Source organism: Argopecten irradians, chromosome 3, assembly GCF_041381155.1.
Source record: "Argopecten irradians isolate NY chromosome 3, Ai_NY, whole genome shotgun sequence".
In the NCBI taxonomy this organism is placed as follows: domain Eukaryota; kingdom Metazoa; phylum Mollusca; class Bivalvia; order Pectinida; family Pectinidae; genus Argopecten; species Argopecten irradians.
The window spans coordinates 49,486,083-49,504,331 of record NC_091136.1 but is presented as its reverse complement, the minus strand read 5'-3'; the positions used below and the strand labels follow the sequence as shown (position 1 = coordinate 49,504,331).

The 18,249-nt window shown below is 34.4% G+C and overlaps 3 protein-coding genes across 3 annotated transcripts; all 3 read left to right on the top strand.

Annotated features, from left to right (window-relative positions):
- The first annotated feature begins 210 nt into the window (after positions 1-210).
- Positions 211-10,720, top strand: LOC138318932 (protein-glucosylgalactosylhydroxylysine glucosidase-like). The gene is made up of 12 exons (XM_069261748.1): positions 211-320; positions 684-997; positions 1,304-1,509; positions 1,890-2,094; positions 2,776-2,954; positions 3,216-3,439; positions 6,704-6,887; positions 7,073-7,282; positions 7,769-7,978; positions 8,352-8,452; positions 9,186-9,311; positions 9,735-10,720. The coding sequence occupies exons 2-12, from the start codon at positions 687-689 to the stop codon at positions 10,083-10,085; spliced, it is 2,307 nt and encodes a 768-aa protein (XP_069117849.1). The 5' UTR covers positions 211-320; positions 684-686; the 3' UTR covers positions 10,086-10,720.
- A 1,042-nt stretch (positions 10,721-11,762) lies between these two features.
- Positions 11,763-13,934, top strand: LOC138320070 (mammalian ependymin-related protein 1-like). Its single transcript, XM_069263156.1, has 5 exons — positions 11,763-11,900; positions 12,283-12,317; positions 12,438-12,572; positions 13,316-13,590; positions 13,831-13,934. The coding sequence occupies exons 1-5, from the start codon at positions 11,840-11,842 to the stop codon at positions 13,895-13,897; spliced, it is 573 nt and encodes a 190-aa protein (XP_069119257.1). The 5' UTR covers positions 11,763-11,839; the 3' UTR covers positions 13,898-13,934.
- A 1,250-nt stretch (positions 13,935-15,184) lies between these two features.
- Positions 15,185-17,159, top strand: LOC138318931 (mammalian ependymin-related protein 1-like). The gene is made up of 5 exons (XM_069261747.1): positions 15,185-15,331; positions 16,000-16,034; positions 16,157-16,291; positions 16,509-16,780; positions 17,046-17,159. Exons 1-5 carry the CDS (start codon positions 15,265-15,267, stop codon positions 17,110-17,112), a joined length of 576 nt encoding a protein of 191 aa, XP_069117848.1. The 5' UTR covers positions 15,185-15,264; the 3' UTR covers positions 17,113-17,159.
- The last annotated feature ends 1,090 nt before the right edge of the window (positions 17,160-18,249 follow it).

Genomic DNA, 18,249 nt, shown 5'->3' with positions numbered 1-18,249 from the left:
AAGGGGAGAACCAACCTTTTATTTGATTAATTGTTAAATCAAAATCAAACAAATTGTTGTCATAATAACACTACTCCAAAGCCTTATATGATGTCGTAATCTGGAATGATACTGACAATGTATAGGCTAACACCTACATCGCTGGACATCTACCCGACACATACCTAAAGTCTATATCTATTGATACGTACCCACACTATCTAATAGATACTTGTCTACCTTATACACACTGACCTTGAGTATTCACATAACTACATAACTACAGCTGATTTTCTCTATTATAACACACTGTACATGTATCTCGGATAGCCAACGTCAACGTAAGTATGCTTCTTTTTTCTCAAATTGACTCCTGAACTATACATTCAGTCCTATCTTTCGGTCATCCATTTCCCGTGCAGTAAATAGTAGAGGAATATTAGTATTAGGTGTGTACCAATCATGGCTGACAAAAACACCGTCATTGGTTTAATTTTGTTTTGTTATCATATCTTTTAATGTAATAGCAAGATAAACATTTCTTACTTGATAATGTCTTACCACACAGCTGTATCAATGCATGCACATGTCTGACACAAGACATTTTAACCACTAAGAATGTTCGATAATTTAGAAAGGGTGGCATTTATAAGCATATTTTTTATGTATCAAAAACCACCTTTAAATTACTATTTTGTATTTAGATAATGGATGGTCATCCTCTGTGGAGAGCTGTTCGTGTCCTGGTTTGTCTCCTCAGTTTGACACGCCAATGTCCTGCTGTCCATATACGGATGTCAGTTAAAGAGGTCAATGACATCACAAACGTGTCATTGTCCATCCAGAACTACGACCAATCAAATACACGGAAGCCTGAGAACTCGGACAATGACAATCGCCATCGGAACCCTGAGTACATTACGGTGATCCACGGTGACAAACAAAAGAAGATAAAGTATACAGAGAGACCATATCCATCATTTCTCAACCCGGAAAACACCGTGTTCTCAACCCTCGAGTATGTACGATTTACGTTTGTTTTATCGTATAAAAATGTGAATAGTTATATCATGCCAGAACCTTTCCCTATGTTGGTACTTAGATGCAGACGTTTGTGGTTTCATACTTACGCAATTTTTAATCCCAATAAACACTCAACATACTGCATGTATATGTATCTACTGTTCTTATTTGACATAAGTTTATATTTGGTAAAATGTTTTCGCATAAGTGAAAGATAATTTAACCATTCGGTATTATGTAAACATTCGAGAAAATCAGTACTTGCAATGTAGTACAAACAGAAAATATCTTCATCTTTTAGACTACCGGATGCCGAGTCAATGCCAACAGTTTGTAATGGTCACGTGGCTACGGTTGTCCATAGCGACACGATGTATATGAGTGGTCTGTACAATGGTTACAATATAACAAGTCACAGAGCCAGACTCCAGGCCAATTCCTCTGTCAGTATCACGGGATTCGACTTCGACGTTAACACTAGTAATTACACACTGGACGTCGGCAGGGGTATGTTATGCATAACCAAATAAAACACCGCATTCCACTTTTGAAACATAATGTATTTCTTTATCCTACATCTATATCATAAAACCATTTGCTAGTCTTTAAGTTCACATGTGCATCTCAATAACAAGTTTCCGATGGATTTCCCAGTTCAGTTCTTGATTTCGTTCTCTTCATGTAGTTTCTTCTACTTTTGTAAATGGACACTCTTTATTATATTCTACTTTACATATGGATCCATGCTAAAAACCAAAATAGAAAACAATAAAAAAATCTTTTTGTTTAGACGTCGGATATACATGTAATTTCTTAATTGGATCTTTATTACAATGAGGTTAAATGATTTTGATATGTAAATGTTTTCATATCTCTCCAATACAAAGGTTTGTACATCGAGCAGTATACGTCAGAGTATGTGACAGTGACACTTAAGACATACGCTCACCAACTCCTGTATACTCTGATGATTACTGAGATAGAAGTGATTAACGGATACGACGGTCCTGTACATCTCAACCTCTCACACGATCAAGGTCCACCCAGTGATGACATCGTGATTAGTAACTACACCATACTGGGGGACTTCAGGTAGGGCACCACACATAAGTACTGGGGGACTACAGGTAGGGCACCACACACATATACTGGGGGATTTCAGGTAGGGCACCACACATAGGTACTGGAGGACTTCAGGTAGGGCACCACACATAGGTACTGGGGGACTTCAGGTCTAGGCACCACACACAGGTACTGGGGGATTTCAGGTAGGTAGCACCACACACGGTACAGGGGGGATTTCAGGTAGGGCACCACACACAGGTACTAGGGGATTTCAGGTAGGGCACCACACGTAGGTACTGGGGACTCTCAGGTATGGTATCCACACAACTTTGTTATAATGGTAAATTTCATGTAGGGTATCCACCCATATGTACAGAGGGATTTCAGGTAGGGTAACCACACAACTGTGTTGGGGCCGCGGTGGCAGAGTGGTTTAGATGTCTCGACATTGACTTCAAGCCCTTGCTGTTAAGAGGACGTTAAACTAAAAGAACAAAAAGTGTGTTAATGGGGGATCTCAGCTTGGATGCTGTACGGATTCATATTAACTGAGAATGTACCTGACTTGATATTTTGTCTATAAACTAGTCAATGATGATTTTCATCTGTAACAGGTAGAGATATATACAAGACCATATCCATATCATGTAATTGTCTTCTTGTCCTTACGTCTTCTTTAATATCCGTATACACTCCATACCAATGCAGCCTGTTCCAGGGGAAGACAAAAGAAGCAGAATACAATGACAAGGACAGACCAGAATTTATGGTTATATCTTCCCTGGTCCCCGACTCGCTGACCATTCCTGCTGGCGAGGCCGTCCGACGTCTATTTTTAACATCGATCGATTACGTGCCTCGTACTGCTTTGAACTATTTCCAAATAGGTATTACTTATGTTAAACATGTCACTCTTTATCTCAATTAACATCTTTATATCTTGTTAAATTGATAATAATTTATAACGTTTCAATATTATCACCAATAACGGCGCTTATGTCACTCATTTTAAGTTTCTTTTTGAATGAAGGATTTAAGATTTTCTCCTTATGTAACTTATATGAAAAACGTAAGTTTGTTTCGAGAAATCGGGGCCATGAACATTGTGTGTGAAATGAATGATCTTATTGTGCTTTCTTTACACGAAGGACTTGGTTTTTTCCTGAACGGAATTTTGGAATCCTCCCATACACAGGCATGGGAAAACAAAATTTGGCGGAAGGGGAGAATTGATGTGGGAGGTAACAAGAACATGAGCCGGATTAACTATGCTGCTATGTACTACCTACTGAGTGAGGTACCGGATGAGGTCGGGTACGAACCGTTTGTTGGAATATCACCTGGTGGTTTGGCCCATGGAGCCCTGAATACGGTATGGTTTATTGTGTACGTTTGTTGTGGCATGTCTTAATTGAAAAGATGGCTCCTTATATATTTTGATTGGATTTATAATGCGGTATTAATAGATTTCAAGTCATGCAGACTGTGACTTTAGTGGTTTATGTCCACAGATTGCATTTTAACCATTTGCTAGCGACCAGTCCTTCTTGAAAGGACCTCTTTCACGAACAATGGAAATTTGCCCACGAACCAATTTTATCAAATATAAATGTTACATGTAGCAACATTTTTGTTGACAAAAAGTATGTTTTTGCTATATAACCATGGTAACATTGAATAAATTATGCAAATTTGAAAATTTGGTCAATTTTGGCATATTTGTTGACAGTTTTTCTTTAAAAACAATAGAGCGCAACCTAGAACAAACTTTATATTTAAAGGGAATTAGCATACACGTAGAATACATCATTTTGAGAAATATAAAGTTTTGTTCTAGAATGCGCTCTATGTTAACTAGAAGAAAAACTGCATAAAAAAGGCCAATTTTGATGAAATTTTCACATTTTGCATAATTTATGTATAATAAAAATGGTTGCCATGGCAACTAGAAATGTTATATTACCTAATAGCACTATCAAATATGTCAGGTATGTAGTTAAGATTTGAAATGCAAGATTCACATCTTGAAATAAAGGACTTGAAAAATAGCGGATTTGGGGGCCACAAAAGACCCTTACCATACCTAGTCCTTTAAGTTGCCCAGTAGAGGAGTATGACAGGGTTCCCTTTTGAATCCCAAATGTATCAAAATAATTGAAAAACAAAGTAAGTTATTTCTTAATCTTATTTAATACTCATTGGTAACATTAAATGTAAAGTAATATATGATTTCATAACCTATATGTTGTAGAATAATAAAGATATTGAATAACAATAACAAAGTGTTTCGGAAATTTAGGGCATTATCATTCCCTTTTCAAGCTAGATGATGATTGCAACTGCATTCTCAGAAATATTCTTTATATTTATAGCTGAAATTTATATAAAGTAAATAATAACAAAATTTAGAAAAAAAATAGGTAGGAGTAAATTATTATGTTAGAGAATCAAGTTTTTATTAATTTTCACACATTCAGTATATTGGTACATATATGTTCAATGTAGTTGCTTTTTTAAATATTGTGCTTTCAAAGTGTTGGTAATGGCATTAAATCACACCATTACCAAAAAAAAACAAAGACAAATTTGATAAATGATTTTTTTTCCTTTTAAAATTGTATCGATTTTACCATTTCTAGTATTTCTTAGCAGTTTAATAGATTTAGATTGTTCAGAACATTATGTGATCTATCAACAGAAGTTTAAAATTCGAGTTTTTGAATTTCTTCGAATTTTCATGAATTCCCGTAAAGGCTAACTAAGATTAATTTGTTTTTCCTTTTAAAAACTAACATGCATCTCACTTATGGTTTTATGAAACAGTCAAAAGTTTTTTGAGATCCACAGTTTTTTTTTTTATAATTAGCTGTTTGTATCGTAAGCACATCATATTAATCAATCAAAATTGCTTAAAGTAATTATTTCAGGTATTAAATTTTTGATTTTATAAGAAATTTGGTTATCACAACATGAATCATAACATTCCAGGGGGAGCCAAATAAATTGATTTATATGTGACATAAAGCTATGTAACATACAGTTTAAGTAATACACTGGATCTTAAAAATTTCCAGTCTTTATCAAACACCCTTATTATCCTGTTTCTCCATTATCTCTGTACGATTAATACCATAACCACCAATTATCATTTTTTATGGAGATTTGTTTGTTCTTAAGGCTTAAACTTCAATATTATCTAACAAAATTTCAAATAGAGTTCTAAACTCAAAGTCAAGTTAATAATATGATTGTAAAAAACCGTTTTTCATCGCCACCCAGTTACTTTACCATAAGTATAAAAACCATTTGTACATGTACTGAGTTAACGAATCCTTTGCTATTTAGTGTCTAATACTCAGAAAAGCTATCTAATTTACTAATTAACAAATACAACAAAACAGAGGAATTCAAATCTGATGATATTGAGAATAACATATAATCATCAGGTATTGGATGATCTGACTGTCAGGATAACATGTATTTTCATTATTAAAACGGCTATATTCAGTTAGTTATTTTGCAAGAGTTAAGAAGTATTTGGCAATGATGTATCTAAATCTGAAATGATACATAAATGAGTTTCCCGACCAAATTAAAATTAAAATCTAAAAAACAAATGTAAAAGTGATGAGATTTACATTTGTTATAGCATGAATCAACATAAATGTTAATCTATCAGAATTGTTAGCCCTGCATATAATTGAACTACTGTAGTTTTGTAACAAATGACCCATGTAACCTGGTAACTCTTTGCTCTAAAAATAAATTACAAAATAAAATCAGGACATATTAGTGAAGCTACTTCAAATGCAAAACAGCTTATTATGGTCTTAAAACACCCAAATGTTTTGTAATTTTGATTATGTAAATCTTCTACAAAGTATCACTAAATAAATCAATTTGAAATCATATCAAGCGATACAGATGAGTATTGGATTATATATTATATTAACGTTGACACCGTTAGATTCGCGAATAATGATCCGAAATAGGCATATTCATATCATTATGTAACGTAACTAAAAATAGACCTTGCAATATCATAACCTTAAACGACAAATGTACCGGTCCACAATTTTTCTGAAATTTATACAATATTTTTTCCACTTAATGAGCCAACTTTTTAGAAAATATTTTTGGTGCACTCAACCCGAAGTGGGTGATCACCATTGTTAATAATTGACATGGCCGAAAATAAACACCCAAAATTACAAATTTTTCTTAAAATGTAGCCAAAATTTTATTTATTACATTTTGCCTTCATATTTGTGATCATAATATGAAATTATTTATACTCTTAAGAATTAATACAGTCTTATGATATAAAACCATTATTTTGATACCTTTTTGGATCAAAAAGGGAACCCTGTCATACACCTCTACTGGGCAACTTTAATTTGCCATAGCACAAACCCCTGGGACCTTTTGAATTTTATAAACGTATTTCAAGGGTTTGCATAAATGTTGTAACATGTAACATTTAATTTTAATAAAATCGGTCCATGGGCAAATTTTCATTGTTCGTGAAAGAGGTCCTTTATGCCTTGATCAAGCTGTGATTTACATTTAGATAGTAATTAAGTTTCGATCAACAGAAAACACTTCGTATTCATGATGTAACCGTTAACCTTTTCAGGATTACGAAGGTCACGTGTTCTGGGACCAGGAGATCTGGATGTTCCCGTCGTTGTTACTTCTGTACAGTGACAAAGGCAAAAACCTCGTCAAAACGAGAGTGAGAAGACATGCGGCCGCCAAGCAGTATGCTAAACAGCGAGGGTATGAAGGGGCAATGTACCCCTGGGAGGTGGCCTTCTCTGGTACGTCCATGTTTTGAGCTGAAATTTCATAATAATAAATATGAAATGAAGAAGCATCGGAATTAATTCAAAATTTATTTCTAGATTTTCTTTTTGGTTTTGTTTTAATTTGCATTTTTGTTTTCGGTGCGTACGCCTTAAGACTTAAATAAAAGTGAATAACCTAATCGATTTTATTATTTCAGGTTTGAATGTTTGCCCGTCTGCCGAATGTTCGAAATATGAACAACACGTAACCGGTGACATAGCCTTCGCATTCAAACAGTACATCATGATGACACGTGACAAGAACTTCATCCAAAACGAGGGTGGTGCTGACCTCATCACGGATATAGCATCATTTTGGAAGTCTCGAATGACATATAACAACAACAGAGATCTTTATGAAATACATGGTAATTGCATTATGCATATGATTTATGAGTTGACAAAACATAATTAAATGTACCCCATGCTTAGAATAATTTGATATTCATTATATTATAAATAGAATATAAAATATTAAACATCAATGATATTATAAAAGTTAAACATGATATTCAATTAAGTTACTCACAACAAATACTGGGTTTTATATCGCATGCACGAAAAGTATAAATCTCATTATGATAACTGGAGTTCATTAATTATTGAACGTTATTCTGTATTTGTATATTACATAATTATCTGCCCTTAGAGTCAGGTATCGATTGTGACATCATATGTTTGTGAGCGTAACGTCATACTTTTCAGAGAAAACGATGTGAATTTTGCTCACAAAATAATGACGTCACAATGGATACCTACCCACATGGGAGGTGACTCTGTGATAAGTCGGAATACATGTATTCTGTTAAAGGAATAAATATTAAATAATTGGTAGCTACAAACCATTGTTATAGATGTGATGCCCCCGGACGAGTACCACTATCCCGTCAATAACTCTGTCTATACCAACAGTGTGGCGAGAATTAGCCTCCTACTACCTAAGTACGCCCTCTCACTTATAAACAAGACAGCAGACCCGAAATTGGAGGAAATAGCGAACAATACATACATACCATTTAATGACACGGGGAAATGGCATCCGGAATTCGACGTTTACACTCAAGGTAGTGTTGTAAATAAGGCTTTGTATAAGATTTCTTGGTAGACGCTAAATCTATAAAAAAAATTGACCAAATACTCAATACTTGGAAAGTGTCATCTTTAATGTTATAGATTTTTCATCTTCATAAAATACCATGTATGTCAAACAGTTCCTTAAAAGGGGATATCTATAAACTTTTATTGTACATCGAATGTTTTTTTCGGTTGCGAAATGAGTTACAAAACTCCTTTGGATGGCCCGGATGTAAGTGTGGAAGGTTTCTTCGAGTGGGAGAAATAAGAGTGCCAGTGGAAAACGGACGTGATCCATCAGGTGACCCTTGACCTGTTGAAGTCCGTGTCGGAGATTGAACTCCATCTTGTTTGATTATCTAGGCACAACAGTAAAACAGGCGGATGTCGTTCTCCTAGGATTTCCTCTGATGGTGGATATGACTTCGGACACCAGGAGAAACGATCTCAACATATATGAAAAGGTAGGCATTTGAAAATCAAGACAAAAATATCGTTGCATAATGAACAGTTCTACATAGTTGTTTTTGCGGAATTCAGCATAACGTTTTGTTAAGACATTTTTCTTACATCAGTGCATAAATATTTCGAAAAGTTGACATTGTCTTTAATGTTTTGGAAATCAATAATAGACTGTTATGCATTGGCTGATATTTCAATACGGTGTCTTGAGGATTTTTCAAATTTTTGTTGACCTTTCGCCCCTGAAATTTATTTGAGCTCAGGAAAAAATCGGTTGTTTTTCATAGCATACAGTATGTAGCTGACCGTACTTTGTTTTATCACTGAATGGCCAGAAAACAGCTTAACCCGATACTCTCCTTCCCGAATGAAGTTTGAAACAGTCTTGAGGGTTTGGTCGTTACATTCTTTATCTTAATTAAAAGAACTTTATTGAATCGAAGGCTATCAATTTGAAAGTCGTTGTATAGCAATATGATATATATCAATTGATAGTATTTTGTTTGCAGCGACGAAAAATATAAACTAATTTTACCATACAGTTTTAAGGTCGTGGGGCTAGTTTTATTATTGTCAAATTACGTGGATGTGCCAATGTTTACCATATTTTCATCGATATTGAGGATATTTATATAAGCCTCGTATGTTGTGTGTAGAATCTCTATTATATAGAACCAGTCGAAATAATGAATAGAAATTTCAATTTAAGTTTGAGTGTATCGCTATATTGTACAGGCTACACCGGGCGGTCCTGCCATGACATGGGGGATGTTTGCCACGGGTTGGTTAGAACTGAACGAAACAGCTAAAGCCAGGGACCTGTTCAACAGACAGTTCCAGAATGTCATTCCCCCATTCTATGTAAGACGAACTGTCACATTGTTTATCAGGATTAGAAACACGAAAATTGAATACTTTATACAATTATGTTGGACCATAGCAGCTCTAAGAAATTAATGATAATGTGAAAGCATATAATTTGTATGTATTATAACTTATAAATGTAACGTTTAATAACTATTATTTGAATTTAAAATTTGAGAGCAACTAGATTGATATCAGTGTGTATGTCAATGTCGTAGATTGCGAGTGCTGTTTTTATTGTATTTTGGATTTTATCCACAATACCTGATAGGAATATGTCATATAATGATCCATATTATTGTTATATGTAATTCTAATTATGGTATTTTCTGATAATCCATTTTTACGAAATCTTATCACATTAGTTTCATGAAAATCCAATGATAGAGACTAGTTATGGTTATTTCCCTTGACCTACAGATCTGGTCGGAGGAGCCGGAAGGACGAGGCGCCAGAAACTTCCTAACGGGTATGGGTGGCTACCTACAGTCTCTGCTGTTCGGATATGGCGGCTTTAGGATATTTGAGGACAGACTTGAGTTTAACCCAACTCTGCCTCCGGACACGACCAGCTTCAATATTACCGGGGTGGATTATTTGGGAGGATATTTTGACTTGACGTTTGACAGTAAACACATGACGGTTAACCAAACAAAGGCAGCTATGGACGAAATGAAGATAGTTATAGCCTCAACTGGACAAGGACAAACACTGGACGTCGGTGTTATAGTACGGTACCAACGATGTAAAGCCGCATTGATGATGGTCTGATCCTAGAGCGATAGCATAGATTAATATTTACATTCACTTGCCACTTTTGCTGTATAAACTTACCAAGGCAAAGCGAAGTTTATTGGGATATAACCGATACCCAAAATGTGACCACATTGTAACTAATATTGACATAGTAACGTCAACTGATCACCGTCAAAACGGCTGTTCCATCTTGTTGATTAAATCATCGTTGATAAACCGTTTTTGCAGAGACCCCAGAATAAGTTACGGCGACCCCCAAAATAAGTTACTTACGTAAATATGAATATTAAACTATCTTTCTATGGAATCTATGGTCTCTATAGATGTCAGAGCTTTGCAGACAATCATATCATAATACACTAACGCACATTAATGAAGATTTTCCGCAAAGCCATGGGATCTATATAGACCATAGATTCCATAAGAAGAGAGCTTAATGCTAAAATAAATCACATGTGATCTGTCACTGTGTGGTTTTATCTGTGAATGTATCAGACAACAGTTAACAAAATGATAGCGACAGATGTGTACATATATAGAGAGAGAACCTCCACTATGATACGCCTGTAAGACAAGAGTAATAAAAACACAAAACCACAATAATCAGTTGAAATATGACCGTTTATTGATAATAAATCATGGTATATATTTGTTGTTTTTGTGTTGTATCAATATTTTGTGTTCGAAAGCTTAATTAATATCAAACAACTTGCCAAAGTTACAGTGTCGTTATCAAAGATCGAAAATCGTCCTTGATGCATTTACATAACGTGACAAAGCATAATATACATAGGTTTAAGACAATGCTGGTTGTTGTAGGTGATGTTTCCATCAGTAATGTCTATTATCTTCCAACAGTTATACAATTATTAGTTTAAGCGAGCTGTATAAAGAAACCTAGAATTGGTGTTATCTGTGACCTGCTACAAGAAACCATTACTAAAGTATTTCAAAGATTAATTAATAATTGTTCAGTTGGAGCACATGGATATGACCTCAAATGAGATGTAAAAAAAAAGAGAAATAAGAATGTCTGTTTTCTGTATACCTGAAGAACTTGGACTGATAGCATCGTATAACTAATAGATTATTGCAATTATTAGAAATGAAGATTCGTCATATTTCGTCATATTTTTCTGGGTATACATTAAGCTCTTATAACACTCTTCAACAAGGCATAAGTTGGACTAGATTACCATGTAATTAAAACAGTATTCAACTGATCCACAGGCAACCATCCAAATGTCATGATTGGAATTACATTTTAGTAAAACATACAGAAAATGTAAAATTATCTTCTCAACTTAACAAACGTTATGCTATTTATGTAAAGTTTTTCAAAATGATTCCATTGATGGTATATGACGTGGTATCGTCCAAAGACAAGGGTCAGTGAATATAAGCCTGTTACACAAGCACCTGTTGTTTGTCATGTTAGTATCAGCTCTAATAGTTAGTAATGAGATTTGCATAGTCTGCGAGCTTTAAAATTCAGTAAAACACCATGAGTTAAATTGTGTTGACTTGATGTCGTGATTAAAATCAAAGTTATGAATTAACAATACTTATAAAAAGGTGAACAACGTATTAACGGTACCTTACAAGCTAACAATACTTCAATCCTGAGCAAACGACTGCATGCTCTATGAGTTGTCAGTTTAACCATTTGGACAGGTCAAGAGATAAGATAGCCATTGCATATAACAGGACCACGAACTGAAAGCGGTCATTCTCTGAGGAAGCCACGTTTAGGATTTAAGCCATTCACCATGAAATACCTAATCATCATCAGCGCTCTTGCCTGCGTTGCCTATTGTCAAGGGCCATGTGGTAAGTCATATCTGAAGTGCAATACGTTACCAGAAATGAAACCTGAAATAAAACAATGCAAAACACGTGTGCATTGTATCAGCAAAACAGCTTTAGATGCGACAATCACTAATATACTTGCAACGAAATGCATGTAGAATCGTAGCTTTACCACCATATGTTTTGAGATATATTTACAATATTACAGAATATTGAAATGTATTTCAAACATAAGACATTTGGGGCTTCTAACTTTTAAAAGCATTAATTGAACAGGCAATTCGTCCTTTTAATACTTGTTAATTATTGTGCGGGCCAAATTTATAATGGTATATATTTGGTAACGGCATTGTAAACTGCATTTATGGAATGGAATCCTATATTTGATCTGGTTCTATTTCAGAATCACCCAAGCAATGGGAAGCCAGAGTTTTGACAGTAAGTGTTACTATGATTTTTAGCTATGACTATGCAATATTGCTCCTCTTTTGTTTGTTTTCTTATTTCAAATGTACACCATATATGTCTTAAACGAATTCCAATGACTATCTTTTGAAGCTTGACAGAAGCAAGAACTTCACTCAGTTCGGAAAGGTGAGCTATGACGAGACACAGAGGAGAGAACGAATCATCGAGGAGGTCCAGTTTGGATCCGACCGGGATTATTTTGATACTTTGTTTCTCCACAATGTCGTAAGTATATCACTTTTAGACCTACATTGTACATGTAAATGTAATTAAAACTAAAAGTTTTATTTAAGGATTAACTTGAATAGATTTTTTATGTTATGGAGATATAACACAAAAATCTGAGTGTACTCTAAATAAACCGCGAAGCGGTTTATGATGAGTGTACACTCAGAATTTTGTGTTATATCTCCATAACATAAAAAATATATTCAAATTAATCGTTACAATTCAATTTATTACCGATAATCTCTTCAATATTTAAAATTCATTTTGGGACTCTTTTATCTATGAAATCATTACGCCGTTATCTAAGCCAATCAGAAGCAACGTTACAAATGGCGACGCCAGTTTTTCCTTTATGGGCTGATAAAGTAAATTTTTAAGCCAATGAAAATGCTCGTTACAAGCAAAATTGAATTATTATATAATACCAATATCTTCATGTGAATCTGCCTATGCTAGTGTGTATACTAACAGTATTAATATAACATCATAAGAGGGACAACGGTGTGTTGTTAGGAATTTTAAATGGTGCAATAAAATGGTAGTTTTAAAATATTTAAAATCTATTACAATCTAGCATTTTGATTTATTAAAAAAGTTTCTGAAATCAAAGTTTTAGTTTTAGATTCGCAAAAAAAAGATTAAGCAAATGCGTATGCAATGAATTCTCCTTAAAAATCAATTTAATGTTTACACTGGCATCGAAAAATGTCTATTGCAGAGGTTTGTCATTTAACTTGTAGGGTAAGGGATACATCTTGAACCTGAAGACGAGGAAGTGTAACGTCACTAACCTGACCGAGCCATTCATCCCCCGTGGTATTCCCCGCGAGGCCGAGTTCGAGGGCGAGGCCACTATCGGAGCTGCCGGTATCCCCGGAGAGTTCATGGTCGTGGAGAACTTTAAGGGTACCTTCAGGTCTACTGGTGCAAGGTTCTTTGGTGTGTCTACTGTCCCAAACTGTATGCCGATCGAGTTCGGATACTACAGCGAAAGGACTGGATTTGTTCAACAAACGTAAGGGAATCATCTCTTCTGATTTTAAAGACACATTTTGCATAGAGAAGCTCAATAAATGATAAGTAATTGCGATAAATTAGATAAAAAAGTCACATGACAAGTAATTTATAAACGCATTAGCTTAATATTTTAAGTTCAATGCATTATTATTTCATTACTTCAAGAGTATTAGAATCAATATTAGTTTGAAAACGATGAATGTCAAACTGTCATTAAAATAATATCTTTTCTTTGCAGAATGTTTGACGTCAATATTGGAATTGCTGATCCTAATGTTTTCATTCCTCCACGTGAATGTCTGTAGATTTGTATTGTAATTAATTAAACCTAGTTTTTCTTTACTTTTTTCGAATTTGTGTTTATTGACCTGATATGTAATTTGTAATTCTTGCAGTCATATGAGTATGAACAAGAGAAGATACGTTTTAAATAAAGGAGAATATAACCAAAAAATTCTAATAGTTTCAAGGAAAATTCATCAGCGTCCATATGGTCCACAAGCGATGTTGCTATAATATCACTGGTAATCTTTCATGATTCAATATCAGAAACGTGAATTTTCTTTGACGTCCGGGAACTGAAGAATGAAATTAAAGACAGAAAACAGAAATTTTATATGTAGCGTAATATATTTAAGCGATTCTGAGAAATTGCTATTGTACTGAATGTCTTCTCATCACACACAAGGAAAAGACGTTCAGCACCATTTGCAGCTTGAATAGGACCGAAAGTCGAGTTGCAAATTCACTCCGCAATTTTACTCCGATAGTATAATCTACTTTGAAAAAATAATGTGTTTTTAGAAGACACATGGATCAACGATATATGGTATTTCGAGTGACTTTAATATGCAGCATACATATTGCCTTTACCCATTAACTTTGTTTATTGTTTCATAAACGATAAATTGTCCTTTAATGGCCATTCAACTTTATCCCGCTAGCTTGGTAGATTGTGTTTTATTTTATTATGTCCTCTTGTGATGGCAGAAAATCAAGCTTACAATGCAATCTCAATTAATTATGATAATTACTAATTTATGAATGAATAAGTTTCTCGATCAGGTTACATAATTCAGATTACTCAACACAGGGACGTGAACTCCAATAAAGTAATCGAGGTGCTCTGCAGCACAAATAGAGCAGGCATAAGGTCCTGTGTAATGTCGACTTTCACGTCATGTAAACAAGACACCATATAATATTTAACGCCCTATACTACTTACTGGGTACTCAGCCAAGCCGAATCATTTAAAATACAAAGAATAATATTTGGCCTCAATACTAGTAATTGGTATAAAAAAGACAATATATATCTTGGCATATTCTAAGATAATGATATGTCAGAATGTGAAACTGTACTTGACGTAATACCAAAGTATGACGAAAATCGAATATACGTATAATTCTATAAGACAGCTTTTAACAATGGATACTTTAGTGAAATAGAAAGCTGTCTTACGCACAAATATGTCTTATAACGAGTATAAAAATTATTTTGACGATTTAGAAATACCTATCTTGAAACAAAGCTATGACTTTGATAGCCGTGAGCGGTATGGCCATAGATAAGATAATGGTGTGGGTCAGTCGTTATATAAGGTGGTCTAGTAGTACTGACTTGTCACTCTCGGGACGATTCCACGGCGAGGCATAGACACTATCCATCATAATGCAGAGTCTCCTACTGGTCCTGCTCCTCGGAGTGACGGCATACGCCCAGCTACCCAGGCCTTGTAGTACGTAGGACACAATTCACAGAATATTTTGTCACTTTAAACGAGGAAATTACTCAAGAGGGGAGGGATTTACAATATTATATTATATCATAAAAAACAGTTTTATCGCAAACATTTTGAGATTAAAGATGCTCCACTGCCGACAGAGCTTACATGATACTCGTCAAATGAACAATGATTGTTGTTTAATCGGATATATATATGTCTAATTAACACAATACAATATAAAATGATTTATTTTGCTTTTGGTGATTGCATAATCAGTACTCCATTCCATATAGAACATAGTGCCTCGGATTTTTTTCGGGACGCAATTAATTATTTTTAATAGTTTTATTTTGAAGTAAAATAAGAAGCTCAAACTTTTCAATGGTGGTAATGGTTGAATGTAAGTAACTTTTGTAACTGAAGAAAAGTACTAAATAGTCTTCTCCTGCTTTTGACAGAGAAAAACACTATTTGTTAGCGCTGGGGCATCTTTAACAGTGTGACAGGAAATCTATAACACAATCATTGAGCGAAATTTTATGGGTTTTTTATCCCGTAAAATCGTTAAATCAGAGATGGATTGTTATGACCAAATAGCTAGTTTAAAGACTAGGTATTGCAAAATATTCAGACACGACACAATCTTTGATATTTACATTTTAGTTATTTTCTTTTTTCAGCTTCACCACCGCAATGGGAAGCGCGAATGTTCACCGTAAGTACTGTGAAAAGGTTTTTTTCTAAGTTACGTGCTCTATTTTGCGCCATGTTCTTCTCGTTCACGATACCAATCAATCTGAAATTCTGACCTTTTTGCATTATACGTTTTAATTGAAGGAAGACAATTCCAAGAACTTTACCGGCTTCGCCAAGGGAAGTTATGACGAGACACAGAGACGATTCAGGGAGATCGAGGAAGTGGTATTCGGGAGTGACAAAGAGTACTTTGATGTTCTATATCTCCATAACGTAGTAAGTAACAAGTGCTACCCACACTACCTATAATGCACTACAACAAAAAAGAAAATGATAAATTGTATGTTACCACTTTTACAAATACACCTTGCGATTCAATACCAATCGATGATAACATATACTTTATTTCAGTATTTATCTATCTATAAATTATAAAGAACGACCAGTTTTCATTGAAGATTAATCCATTGTAATGAATTATTTTGTCCTAAAGGGAAAAGAGTACAGACTAAATTTGAAGACGAGGAAGTGTAATGTGACGAACCTGATGCGTCCCTTCAGACCGTTTGGCATTCCCCCCGAGGGTCAATTTGATGGTTCTGCCACAGTAGGAGCCTCTGGTGTTCCAAATGAGTTTATGGCCGTGAACAATTTCCATGGCAACTTCAGCGATGGTGCTCACTTCTTTGGTACAGTCACATCCCCTGACTGTTTCCCAATCACCAGTGGCTTTTACAGCGAGGATTCCGGCTTTGTTCATAGAACGTAAGTAGGGACAATGCCACATATAACTGACTCAAGGTCTCAACTATAATGAGTATACAATCATTGGATTATCTTGATATAACAACATTGCCGGGTCAATCATTTATGAATATTAGGAGTTTTCGCCAGATCAAAAAAAAAAAAAAATCATGAATACTTTATTTTTCGTCTGTTTGTTATTTATTATTTTGTTATTACAGATGCTTCATGCTAATATTCTGGTTATATGACCATTTATTCATGATCATTCTTTTTTTCTTTCCAGATTCTTCGATTTGAACGTAGGCATCGCTGACCCGAACGTGTTTATTCCTCCAAGCGAATGTCTTTAGATTGTGATTGTATTTTGATATATAACCATTAAATACAAAGAAAACAGTTTCTTTTTCTATTATTACTTCAATTTTGTGGTGTCAATCCCTTTCGATTTCGTGAAAGTTAATACAAATAAATGACTGTGCATTTAAGTTTCATTTGAAAATATTTTCATTTAATGCCATTATTTCATTGGCATCACAATTTCACTCAATAATATGTACCCAAACAACGGGTATTGCTTCGATACAATCCAATTGTACATTCAAGTGTATTTGCTTTTACCAACATCATGCAGGCAATGAAACAAGAGAGTCTGTAAAAGGTTTTGATGATATCCTCATTCGATTGGGATTTCGCTGCAATGATTTTATATTGTCAGTTGAATCCATGTGAATACATGTAATTCATGTTAATGTATTACTTACAGTGTGTATAAATTCAAGAATGATAAGTCTCAAATTATATTCTAAGAGACTATGTATCATTAAAAGTGTTAAAGATACTGAGTACTTAAAGCGCTCGAGGATGGTAGGAACTCCGCAAATTAATTACTCAATAATAACATTGACGATATGAATGACCGAAAATCCTTGTAAAAATATCGATTAGATAACTGAAGTCAACGCAATGATATCCTACATGTAGCATACATTTTTATACCAGTGTTGTCAAATCATATGTGACAAGACCGGTATTTATTTTGTCCACTAGTGAATAAGGACTTTGTAAGTAGAATAAATGTAAAAAATGTGACGCAATGGATATACACGAATTATTTCACATATAATGTACTTTTGACTATAGAACGATATCATTTGCGCTATAAAGTTATATGTGTCGTAACGGGGCGACATTTTTGACATGTGCTGTTTTCTTTGTTAATTGATTGAAAACTATAAGGTTTGGTGAATGAACCTGTGAAAAAAATCATTCAGATGGTTTCAGATGCCTTTTACACTTTGATTACAACACAGAAACTATGTACTGTAAAATTGTAGTTTTTATGCCTTATATATGTTTAGATGGAAACATGCCAGCAGAAATCACACTACAATTACTAAAAACACTGCACATTGTGTATTGAAACTGTAGACCACAATTTGTCTTCATGGTCTGACCGTAGGTATTTATTTCACTTCACTAGAGATTTA